This window comes from Sinohyriopsis cumingii, chromosome 1 (genome assembly GCF_028554795.1).
Source record: "Sinohyriopsis cumingii isolate HCF-2022 chromosome 1, ASM2855479v2, whole genome shotgun sequence".
Taxonomy (NCBI): domain Eukaryota; kingdom Metazoa; phylum Mollusca; class Bivalvia; order Unionida; family Unionidae; genus Sinohyriopsis; species Sinohyriopsis cumingii.
The window spans coordinates 110,714,845-110,727,378 of NC_142961.1; the positions used below are offsets into that span (position 1 = coordinate 110,714,845).

Below are 12,534 nucleotides of genomic sequence, written 5' to 3' on the forward strand. Positions count from 1 at the left end.
CACTGAAAAATTAAACTAGCCCTGGTTCTGATATATTTACTTTTGAATTATACAAATTCTTCTGGAAAGATATAGGCAGCTTTCTCTTTAGGTCTCTAAATGCTGGATATGATATGCAACATTTTTAAGCATTTCAGTCTCAGGGAATCATTACCTGCATTCCAAGGACAGATAAAGTCAGATTTTAAAAAAAAAAAATTGGAGACCAATTTCATTTCTTAATGTAAATTACAAGATTACTTCGGCATCAATTGATTCTAGGGTCAAGAAAGTCCTCCCTTCTGTTATTAGTGACAGTCAAAAGGCTTGTATCAAAGGCACATTCATTAGTGATAATACAAGAATTTTGTATGACCTGATGCAATATCTTGAGGAAAAGAAATGAATCTGGTCTTCTCTGATAGACTTAATAAAAGCTTTTTACTGAGTCAAATGGGACATTCTGGAGAATGCCCTGAAATCATATAACTTTAGGGAATCTATTTGTCAGTTGTTCAGAGTATTCTGCAGTAATTCAAAACGTTGTGTCATTAATAATGGACATTTATCCCCATGTTTCAATCTGGAGAGAGGCTTGGCTAGCGTGGGTACATGGAAAAGCCTGCCAGTAGCTTCTTGTGGGTAGGTGGTTCTTCCCTGGGTTTTCAAGGGTTCTTCCTCCACCAGTTATACTGACTGCCATGTATAGCCTATCTTGTGCTGAAAACCATTCAACATCAGTGGACTATCTGTTTTATTAAACATGTTAATATTATTAATCCATGATCGTTTCTGCATGGATTAAATACAGGCCGTTCTACAGAATTCGGCTTTGGAGGCATCAAGCATACATATGCAGGTGGGGGGTGTAAACAAGTACACATGTGTACGGGGGGAGGGGGGGGAAAGGGTCAAGCTTTGCCAGATTTTGCTTTCTGGATGCCATTTTTTAAAATTCTATAATCAACAGTTTGATCACGTAGACGCTTTGCATTAACAAACAGGTGCAGTTTAACGCTACTGGGGTGCTGCTGTAAAGCTAGTCTGGTTCTGTAATTGTACTAATTCTAAAATGAAACCCGGATCCAAATAAAACACACATGAACCAATTATCCAAATTTTTTGGCAACGATCATTTTTCCAAAGTTTTTGCTAGTATGCCCTAATCCGTATTTTAAGGGTAATTTTCGTAAGACTTATGGCAAAATCATCAGAGTTGACAGGTCTGGAATATGTATGAAACATGGGGCAAGAGATTGTAACAAAAAGAGTATAACAATTTTTATTTCATAGTTTTATCTATTACACTTTACACATCCAGATATGGTCTACACACCAATATTGTTTGGAACATCAACATATTTCATGTATTGGAAGTAACGTATTTTGATATATATCATATCTGAAGTGAGCTGCCAATACAGTGCTCACTGAAGGCCTAACAAAGGAACATTCAGGAGGAGAAAACAATATTTTTTTGCTGGCCACTAAATTGGCTATATTAGATATTCAAGTAGAACTATTTTTATTTAGGACCAACTAGACATAATACAAAGTCATATGGAGACACCCCATGTCAATAGGATTTAGTTATTCCAACACAGCATGATTCAGCATTCTTTAGAAGTATTCCAAATGTAGTGATGAATATGTATGAAACATGGGGCAAGGGATTGTAACAAAAAAAGGTATACACTTTTTTTATTTCATAGTTGTATGTATTACACTTTACACATTTATCCAGATATGGTCTACACACCAATATTGTTTGGAACATCAACATATTTCATGTATTGGAAGTTATGTATTTTGATACGCATCATATCAGAAGTGAGCTGCCGATACCCAGTGCTCACTGAAGGCCTAACAAAGGAAGAAACAAATACACAAATTAACACATGTTCATATTGGTAAAATGTTGTTTCAGTTATACTTCCCAAATCATAAATTAGGAGTACATCCATTTCCACACAAATTCAGCCATTGCAAGTTAATAAAACTATTAACTGTATCTCTATGGCTGTTTGGCACATATCCCTTTATACAAAGGGTGACCACTCAAGGATGACTTGCACCTCTGTTACTAAAACAAGCCACAAGACATGGTGAGCATCTTAGCTTAGGAGGGCTGCTTTTGTAAGGTAGTGGATATATTCCTAATATAGCATGATCAAGGAATGCATTTAGAAAATGTACATGCTATGACCACATGCAATGAACAATTCTCACTTTGTGTACTTTTAAAACACAAAGTTCCCAGCTATTCTTCAACATTGCAACTAAAAATAACTAACTATTGCCCTTCTGGCTTGAATCAATTTTCTGTTTTTTCCTCTGGTCACCCAAATTCTCTTCACTTTGAATCTGTTGAGAATAGGCTTCCCTTATCAATTTGAAAGCCTGGATTGTGGCATAGGGAGTGTTTGTCACAGGATCAAAGTACTTTGCTGGGAGTCGTGTCACTGGACAATATTGTTTATTGGGTGGTTTAATTTTTTTCTTCGGAAAATAATCCTTAAAGGTCCTTTCATCAGTGAAGATGATAAAAGTTCTTGAACATTTATCTGTATTCTCTTTGCTGCTGACTGGTTCCTCTTTCTTGGATTGCTCTCTGGAAGAGAATGCAAACTCATTTACAGAGAAATAAAATACCTAAACCAGACAAGAACTTGAACTAAACTGAAATATCTTCATTCTTCTCTCTTAAGACTGTACAAAATGTCCAAGTCATGCAAAACTGCATCTATAAAGATTTTTTTAAAACATTCCTCTTGAGAGATTTAAGACAGTAATTTCAAGCCAGGGCATATGACTAGAAGGGATTGCAGATACCAGTGTGATTTGGATTTTTAATGTAGCTTTAACAATTTTTCAGTCATATCACTACGATGTCTGCTGTGTGGCAGTTATAGCATGTAGCATGATGTCCCACCCAGTCACATTATCCTGACACCAGGCCGACCAGTCCTTACGCTAACCTCTTAATGCTGAGTGCCAAGTGAGGCAGCTGTTAGTACCATTTTTTTAAGTCTTTGGTATGACTCGGCCGGGGATCGAACCCACGACCTCCAGCATCTGAGGCATACACTCTAACCACTAGGCCACCAGAGCGGTTAACATTTGTTTGAACAAAGAACCAATATAGTCTTCTACCGCTAGGGGTAGTCCGTGTTCTATTAAGAACTCAGTACATAATACCTCTGCATTTATAAAATTCGTGTCCACAAATTAGTTCTGCTGTAAAAAAGAAGTTACCTTAGTATTCGAATTAGTAAAACAAGCCAATTCAAGGTTTCTTTGTTTTACCACCATGACCAATATTAAAATCCTTTCCACACAGCCTGCAAGGGGCGTGAAGCTGCCATAAAATGGAATGCTGTATTGTGTAATTCATGCATTCATCTCTGAATTGATTTTTTCGTCTTCTTCTAATCTATCTGTGAAATTATTTGGAAAAAACACTTCTGCTCTAACACACGCATCGACTAGAATAAATCTGACTTGACTTTTAGTGCAAAATACCTAGACTAGTTCTGTACCAGATATGAATTTGAACAAAGAATCTGCGAGCAAAGATTACACGTTAGAAAACCAGTCTGTTCTCTCGTAACTAAGCCATATAGCTGCTATAAATAGACTCCAAGGTCAAATGTTTGAAAGTAGAGACAGCGTGTTTCTTGGAAATAGGACAGCTGCTATAAATAGAACATAATACTGTTAGGAAAGTGCATGCAAGTCTATGGACAAGTGTACTCTTAAGTCGTAGTTACATAGAAGCCGTATCTTCTAGAATACGGTCTGTGGGACTAATAGGATGTTGATAAAAATGAGAAAACAAATTATTAATTTTTGGGGAGGTGGGTATATCGAAAACGCATAATCTGAATACACTGACGCATAAGGTGTAAATTATTGAAAAAAGCGTAATGATTATGCCAAAAGCATAATGGTTGGCATGTATGTATGCCCATTAGACAAAGTTGTAAAAATGGAAAACTGAGGTAAAACTATACTTTGAGTGGTTTAAATAGAAACTATTCAAAGGTAAATGGGACAGGTATAAACTACCATTTCATGTATTAGCTAGTGTAATTGTTTAAAAACTGCAGAGGGTGAGGCCCATGTGCTATCTGCATAGGTAATAGGATCACAAAGGGGAACAACCCAATATGGGTAAATCAAACAGATGCTAAATGCACGCAGGCAAACAAAAGTTATTACATATCACTGAGAATGTTTAAGCCATCTGTTTTAAAGATTATTGACAAGATCTGTGAGCAAAGGCAATGTTTCTTTCAAGTCAGATTTCACCCCACATATAAAATGGAAAGCATCATTATTACAGTTGTCTGCAATAGTGCACAAGTGTGATTAATTTTGTTAAGGCGATTAGGAAACAAAGTAAGCAAAAATAAATTTCAGAACTCTTGGTTGACAGTTTTACTCTGTAAGGCAAGCCAGGAAAAAAAGGGTGGGGTGGGGTGAGTGCATTTAATTCTTTGCACATATGGCAAACAATATAACAACATACGTCATTCCTGTGTGAACTATGTCGGTGAAAATAGGAACACAACTTGTATGTAACATATTCAAATGCTGCACTGAATACTGCAGTTAGTTCTCTTTATTATTATTTGTTATCTTAATCTTGTTGAAATAATAACTACTAATTGACCCATGGTTTTTAGGATGATTTTAGCAATGAAATAAACGGATTGAAAGACAACAATAAGCTTGTGACTGCACAGATGATTTGTGTTGATAAAGCATTACCACTGTATTGGACAGAGGCAGTTTACTGTAGTCTGGGCTTGTTGAACTTGAGTCTGGGTTTGTAATTTTTTTTAGTCACCTGCCCTGAGCCTGTGTCTAGCACAAAAAAAATTCTTTGAGCACTGGATACATAATCGTTTCTAAATGTTGATTCACCTGTCAGAAAGCAACTAATGCTGGTGAGAAAGTGGAAATAAAAGTGAGAGAAGTTTGATTATACTAGATACCAGTACTTGTAAATGAGAGAATATCAATGTTTGCACACATGAGTTACATTATTCCATTCTACCTACAAAAAATAAAGAGTATTAAGGTATTACAGAGTACAACAATACATGAGTAAATAATCTAAGCTCAATGGCTTAACACATTAACCCATTTTTTTTGCTGTCATTTTCGCCTGAAAATTGAGTAGGAAACACATTTTGAAAGCTATTTCTGAATAGATCCAAAAACACAAAATCCCCGGTGATCTTTTAATAACATGCTGCCTAGTTGTGTTAGAAACATCATTTTTCATTGGCTATTTGACTCGCACATGAGCAGAAGGGGAAAAAAATATTTTTTTTATGTTATTTTTTTTCGGTAAAATGGAGCTATTATTTTTGTATCGAGACCACTCTTTATTCCAAATGCCCATCTTATCCTACTTTTTGCAAAGGCTTATCTGTCTGTTTGCAGTTCATACTGGTTTGCCTTAGATCTGAGACCAAAAAGTCTAAAATCCTGACACAAAATCGGATTCCGACCACAGGCTAATTTTGGGTAGAAAAAAGTCGGGTCCAAAAAATGAGGTTTTTTAATCTGTATTTTGTTGTGCAACTAGATATTCCAGATTATTTGGTATCATTGTAGAGCTACATTTGTCTACCTTTCTATAATACCACCCACTTTAGCATATCATGTACGACCATGACACTACAGAGCTTGGTAGTAGGCTACTACCTCCTGCCTCGTTAAGTTGTCACTAGGGGTTAATGTGTTAAGAAATCAAAAGAAAGAAATTGGAGATTATATGAACTGCCTCTGGTGTTTGACCAAAATGATAAAATAATGTATATTGTCTAAATAAATTAATCTTTTTGTGTTTTTATATAAGTCTCAAATTTATATAGTTAAATACTCCTATAACACCAATGGCAAAACCGTGTTCAATGTTAAGCCTATTACCCTCTATCTGAAAATGTCTGAACATATTAGGTTTTGGAGGCTTTATCCAATGATAATACAACCTATTTTATGCAAACAATTTATCAAGTCCTCTCCTCCATGCTCATCACAGGCAGACAGTAATATAATGGGATATCATTTCTACTTACCCATCTCCTTCCACATTTATCTCCATCTCTGCCGTAATGTCTTCTATAAGTGGCATGGTGGTAGAGTGGTAGCGGATCATAGGGCCACGGTATGCACTTTTCTGAACACGTGCCTTCTTTTTTTCAAGCTCCATCTTGTAGAAATTCTCTGAATAAAAAAATAGTTATAATTTATACAGTTTGTTCAGGTTTAGTAGCTTTACTGTTACCTGGTGGAGGGATTTCTGCCACAACACTGAACACTTTCATTAGATTAGAAATGACAATACTTATCAGTTATATGCATCAAACATCAAACTAGACATAGTGCTACCATTACATAATGGGCCATATGTTCTGAGTCTGTGTTGTTTGACAAAATCATTCAGCAGGAAAAACAGGAGAGATTCTCATTTTCTGGCACATTATGCAATCAATACAGCTGCCACTCACAATTGGATATCCATTATATAAATAAATAATATACGTTTTGATACATCTCTGTCTGGGATACAAAGATACAACATATTGTGGATCACTTTAAATTCAATGGTGGGGGTCCAGGTGGCCCAGTGGTCCAAAGCGCTTGCCTTTACTGATCACTGCCATCTCACCTCTATCAACACTGGTTTGAGTCTTGGGTTTTACCAGGTTCTTCCTCTACCAGTTATACTGGCCACCATGTAAAGCCAATCTTGCATTGAAAAATTATGTTAAACGTGGAACAATAACAAATTTACGGTATCAAATTTTGTGGTCTGGTAAAAAAAATTATGTGAGTACCTGATTTTGTTTATTTGACATTTGAAAGAAAGATAAAATAATTAGTGACAATGCATATATCAGCATTAAACGATTACACCAACATTCACTTTTGTGCATATCCCTAATTTATTAATTAGTTTCTTTAACCTCAGTTATTAATTGCTAATACTTAGAATAAATGTGGAGGACAGGATCAAAGAAGATACCTACATTCTTTTCCACAAGAAAGCTTAACTCAATCAATATAATTATGGCAGCAATTAGGTTTTTCAGCAGCTGCAATCAAAACATAAAACTCTTGGCAATTATAGATTAGGTTCTAAAAGTAAGCTGATTACAGCAGAACAGCCTTTTTTTTGAACAAAGCTTGTATTTTTGTTCCAGATGTAAATAATTTTGATAAAACAGTTCAATTTCCTCCAGTATCACCATGTCGCTGACACACTGGTCATAGAGCATGTAAACAAATATTTAAGTGAATTATGTTTCTCCCATTAATACTTATCTGTTCACATTAATGTTAGGGATATAAGCCTGCTACCTACAGAATCCAGCCCTACATAAAAGATCAAACTTAATCTTTTCTATCATGTACAGACAAAGGGCAATAAGTCTTGCCCATTACCTCCCCTAGCCACTACCAGGTGTTGCTAGTGCTGATAAAACAATGAGGATGCTTGCATGGTGAGGTGGTTGGGAGGGTTTTCAAGTAATGTAATCAGGTATGTATTAATGGAGAAACATAACTGACTTAAAAGTCTGCTTTCTCCTTTAAATACATTCCATGATCACATTAACATTAGGAGAATAGGTAACAGGAGGAGGGAATGCTTTGCATCCAACCTCTACCATATTTATCAATCTAGGGAAGAAATATTGGATTCCCCATGTCAATGATAACCTGCTCTCCTGCTTAAAGCAACACAGCATATGGTCACATAAGTGTGACTGCTCTATGAGGTTATGATGATTACTAAAATCTTCTAAAAGTCAAAATTGACAGGAAAATCCAGCGACGCTAAGAGGCTGTGTTGGTTTGATTGGGTCTGGTAGTCATCTTGGCCAAAGCCATAGGACCCATCAGAGTCAGGTTTTATTTATGTGAAACTAATTCTCCAAGACAAAAGCTCGAGAAGGTTAATGCTGTCAAAATCTTCTATGATGTCTCTGACAAATAAGTTACATTTGAATCAGAGACATGCAGAGATTATTTCATGATCTACTGAGAGCATATACAACCCAGCTGAGTGACAAAGGCTTAAGAGGTGATAAACTACATTCTCACCTTCAATGGGAGAAAGAAAAAAAAACTTTGCTCATGCCATGGTTTGTCTCTGTGCACTTCAGGTAGTGCTTAAGGGCAAGGACTGGATCCTGCATGGCTGCTGTTCTCAACTTATCTACAGATGAGAAGGAGCATAGACTGCCCCTGGTGGGGACTGGTTCTTGACCATGAAGTCTGGTGTGTCATGAGGATCATCAAACCATCTGATCTGAAGTGAAGATAATTTGGGTCAACTGAAACGACAAGTCTCTCAACTGGCATGCTGACGGTAAAACCATCAGGAAACAGGTTAGTACAAAAACAGCTTCAGTAAGGTCTGGATTAATGGCTCAAATTTTTCTGAATTGAGCCATGATAAGACCCAGGCAGATTCGTCTGAAACAGGGCGTGGGAGTTTTGGCATATTCAAACAAACATTTGCAAGCAGGTATGATAGGTCCTTACCATGACTGATATCTCTTCTGCCATGATGCCTGAATGTGTCAAATATCATGAAGTAGTTGCCTTTACTGGTAACTGGTGCCATCATTTTCTCTTTGTAGTACCGCAAGAAAAAAGTTGGCAGCAAGTTGAAGGATTAAGGCACTTAAAGGGACTACGTTATTGACTCAACAGAAGTCCCTGAAAACAGAAGTCCCCATTTCCTCGTAATCATTCAGAGTAGACGGCTTTCTTTTTCTTGAGATTCTCTCCACAATAAAAGTTTTAAATTCTTTCTCTAGTAAGGCTGTCCTGACATGAGCCATGAAAGAGACAATGATCCAGACAAGGGTGTAAAACTTGCCAAAGTGGTTGTTTGGAAAGATTAATTTGATCATAATGTTCTTGGGTAGATCTATTACTAGTTTGAGAAGACCACTGAGCCAGGATTTGTTCCATCTGAGAGGGGTGATCAGAATTATCCTGCAACTCTGACCCCTTGTTTTCTGTACTTTTGGTAATGGGATCAAGGTGGCAGCAGGCAAATGAATTTAACCCCTCCCAACTGAATTACAATGCATCCACATCCAAAACCTGACTGTATGGAATCCATTAGACAAAGGAGGATCATTTGTGGCTGCACCTTGTTGCAAAAGGTTGATCACTGGATGCCCTTAATTTGATAGATGAAGGGACCAACCTGAAACTTTCTGTGGAAAAAGTCAGCCAGGACAATGAGTTTACTGGGAATGTGTCTGATTAGTATGTTGATCTGAAGTTGGCAGCACCGATGAAAAAACTGCCAAACCAACACACACAGGTCAGATGATTTGGTGACCATCAGTTGAGGAGGTAAGTCACTACTACAGAGCTGTCAGCCATAATTAGGACTGACTTCTCAGAATCTGTCCTTCTTGAAACTGAATAGCTTTCGTATGGAGGTTAATGTGAAGAGGTAGTTCCCTGGTTCCCATGGTGACCGTATTCAAAGTGTCTGGCAACAAGCAGCTCCCCAAATATATGTTACTCGCATGTGTACATACCATCAATTCTGGCCAGAGCTTATCCCGAGGAATTCCTGTCATGAGCTAACTGTGGCTTTGCCACTGACTCAGGAATGATTGTTTCCTGTTAGTGATATTAATATTTTGATTGAGTGGACTGGAAAACGGTGGTATTGAGCCAGCAGAGTCATTTGTGTGTGTGTGTGATTTGGATTTTTAATGTAGCTTTAACAATTTTTCAGTCCTATTGCTATGATGTCTGCAATGTGGCAGTTTATAATGATAGGCATGTAGCATGACGTCCCACCCAGTCACATTATCCTGACACCAGGCCAACCAGTCCCAACACTAACCTCTTAATTCTAAGCACCAATCGAGGCAGCTGTAAATACCATTTTTATAAGTCTTTGGTACGACTCTGCCAGTGTTCAAACCTGCAACCTCCCAAAGCCAAGGCAGATGCTCTAACCACTAGGCCACCTGAGTAGTTGAGTCATTTGCAATGAGCACATATAAAGGCAGCCCAGCAAAATAAATTCTGCTGCTGCATTGGATAACCAGAGGAGTTGCTAGTTTCTTTCACAGAAATTCCTATCCTGTTGGAAATGATTGAAAGTTTGACAATCTGAATGATGCAGACATGAGGAAGATTGGTCATAACTTCCATACAAAGGTGGACAAAATACTGGAATGGGTGAAAGTTGCATTTTTCTCATTTCAAGAGAAAACCAAGATGTTTCAAAAGGGATAGAACTTACCATATGTTACTGGACAAGATCGCTGAGATACACTGCCGTTACTGTAGAGGAAGTCAACCGGAACAGGGTGACAACGCAAACAATAATCTGGTAAAGACCTAGGAGTTAATATTTAGACTGAATAGGGGACTTGCAATTGGTGAACATGTGGTACGCAAACCAAAGAAACTTTCACAATGTTAGGCAAACTGGAGCAAAAAAGTAGGCATCTGTGAGATTGAGACTGATGGCAGGCATACTTGCCGCCATGTAGAACCTGATCCACCAAATGAATTTGTTGAGGCGACTTAATTCTATGATCAACCTCAACTTGCAGTTGGCCTTTTGACATGAAACAGCCATGAACTGATTCCAGAGATTGTGTTTTTCATACAATCTCCACCACCAGTTTGTCACTGAGTGCTGTATCTCCCGCTGAAGAATATCATCCTTCTCTAAATTTGATGGTACATCCATTAAAAGGGAGGAAGAAAAGTGGGGTTGGGAAAAATGAAACCGGAAGCCCCTCTGAAATGACTTGGATATGTGGTAATAGGCTGCTTCAATATGGCTGGAATCAAAGGAGTCTGGTTTCCCAAAGCAGTCTATCTAACGGTGGTGGGGTTGTTAAGTCAGTGACAAGAGACAGGAGGTTTGGGGCAGAAAAAACCTGGTTTCTTGCCTCCCTGTGAGGTTGTCTCCTGGACTGGTTCCACTGTCATCTGATAGCATAAGGTTGAGATCTTAATGCACTTGGAACATAGAAGAACCCTTTGCTTGGCTTACCTATCTTCCATATCCAATGCAGCAAGGACAGATGGTTTATAAAATGAGTTGGAGGGATAGTTCTTGAGCTGCCTGGCTCCAAACATTTTCAAATCTGCTCCCAAAACAGCAATGGCAAGCCAAATGGGGTCATCTTTAAAGCCAGAGAATGTTTTATTTAATAAAAATTTTTCTTCATGAAGCGCAAGCACTCATTATGACCTATTAAGTTAAGATTGACAAGTGGAAGAAGGAACTAACATATCTGCAATTGAATTGTGAACTGCTGTTACTAACCCAAGCATTTGGGCCGTCAACTCCCAGCTGTGTTGGTGAGCTGAGTTTTCCCCCAGTCAGAAAATCACCAAGGAAGCCAAATCTAACTTTGAAGACTTAGTGACTGCTTCCATTTTGTGATAAACTATTCCTTACCTTAATGTAATACCATTTTCTCTATATAGTTTATGGGAAATACCCTGTGGGTAAGTAGTGAAGTATGGAGCAGCTGGATCCTCCAGACAATTTTCTTTTTCATATTGGTATGGCTAGCTGGTTTTCAAGGAGACTGGCCATCACAGTTACCAGTCATGTGGAAGGCAGTCCATTTTGTGCCAGCAGTGGCCATACCATCATGGCTGAATGGACAGATCTATTACTAAAATCCTTGTCATGTGTCCTTGATTTGCATGTGGCTGTTACAAGAAGTGTCTTTTAGGTTCACATGTCTGCTACAAAATGTTCTTTATATGCAAATCTCTGTTATGACAGGGTTCCACTGTATTCTTTCTGCACCAAATGTTATCGATACAATATGAAAAATCAGGTAGACAACCTTACCTACAGATTTAAGATTCATCTCCTCTGTGATTTTAGCTTCCTCCAACAATTCTTCTTGTGTCAAGCGCCGAACCTCTGGCACTTTTTTTGCTGCAGCTATTTCTTTCAACATTTTGGCCCTTGCATCTCGTTCCTGTTGGCGAAGAGCAACACTCTGCGAAAGGTCTGAAGTAGACTGCCGAACTGCTTTCTTTCCTGTAAAGAGAAATTATTCAAAGCTGTAAATTGACATTGGTCTAAAACAATAATGTGTACTAATGAAAAATAAATGGGGTCTCCACTTGTCCCAAACTTTTGATTTAGATAAGCTCTCCCTCAACCAAGAGAACTGAAGATGTAATAGAAAATAGGGAGGAGTAAGTAGCACATAAAAATTTAGATTATTTTACTCACCATAGGCCTTCTACTTGCACTTCATTTTAAATAATAATATAGCTCTGTAAATATTAATTATACTTTATGAAGCTGGTTACAGTTTCTAATTTGGATGAAGAAAATTTGATTTAAAAAATGTTATTTTTCTATTTAATGGCAACCAAAGAAAAAGGTTACTTTTGAAGGGACCAAGGAATTAATAGCTGAAAAGAATTTGTATAACTCCAACATACAATGTTTGATAACAAAAATATTTTATGATATATCTGAGCTAACAAGTTCACATGATAAAACCA

At 37.6% G+C, this 12,534-nt stretch overlaps 1 protein-coding gene across 4 annotated transcripts in view; it reads right to left on the reverse strand.

Annotated features, from left to right (window-relative positions):
• Positions 1-1,245: 1,245 nt before the first annotated feature.
• Positions 1,246-12,534, reverse strand: part of LOC149807600 (vacuolar protein sorting-associated protein 72 homolog) — a 36,982-nt gene continuing 25,693 nt past the window's right edge. For all 4 annotated transcript variants that reach the window (XM_089968631.1, XM_089968639.1, XM_089968622.1 and 1 more), the window contains exons 5-7: positions 11,864-12,058; positions 6,072-6,219; positions 1,246-2,590 (exon numbers count right to left, since the gene is read on the reverse strand). In XM_089968631.1, the coding sequence (XP_089824757.1) occupies positions 2,269-2,590; positions 6,072-6,219; positions 11,864-12,058 (665 nt within the window). In that variant the 3' untranslated portion in view covers positions 1,246-2,268. The remainder of the gene's footprint in view (positions 2,591-6,071; positions 6,220-11,863; positions 12,059-12,534) is intronic.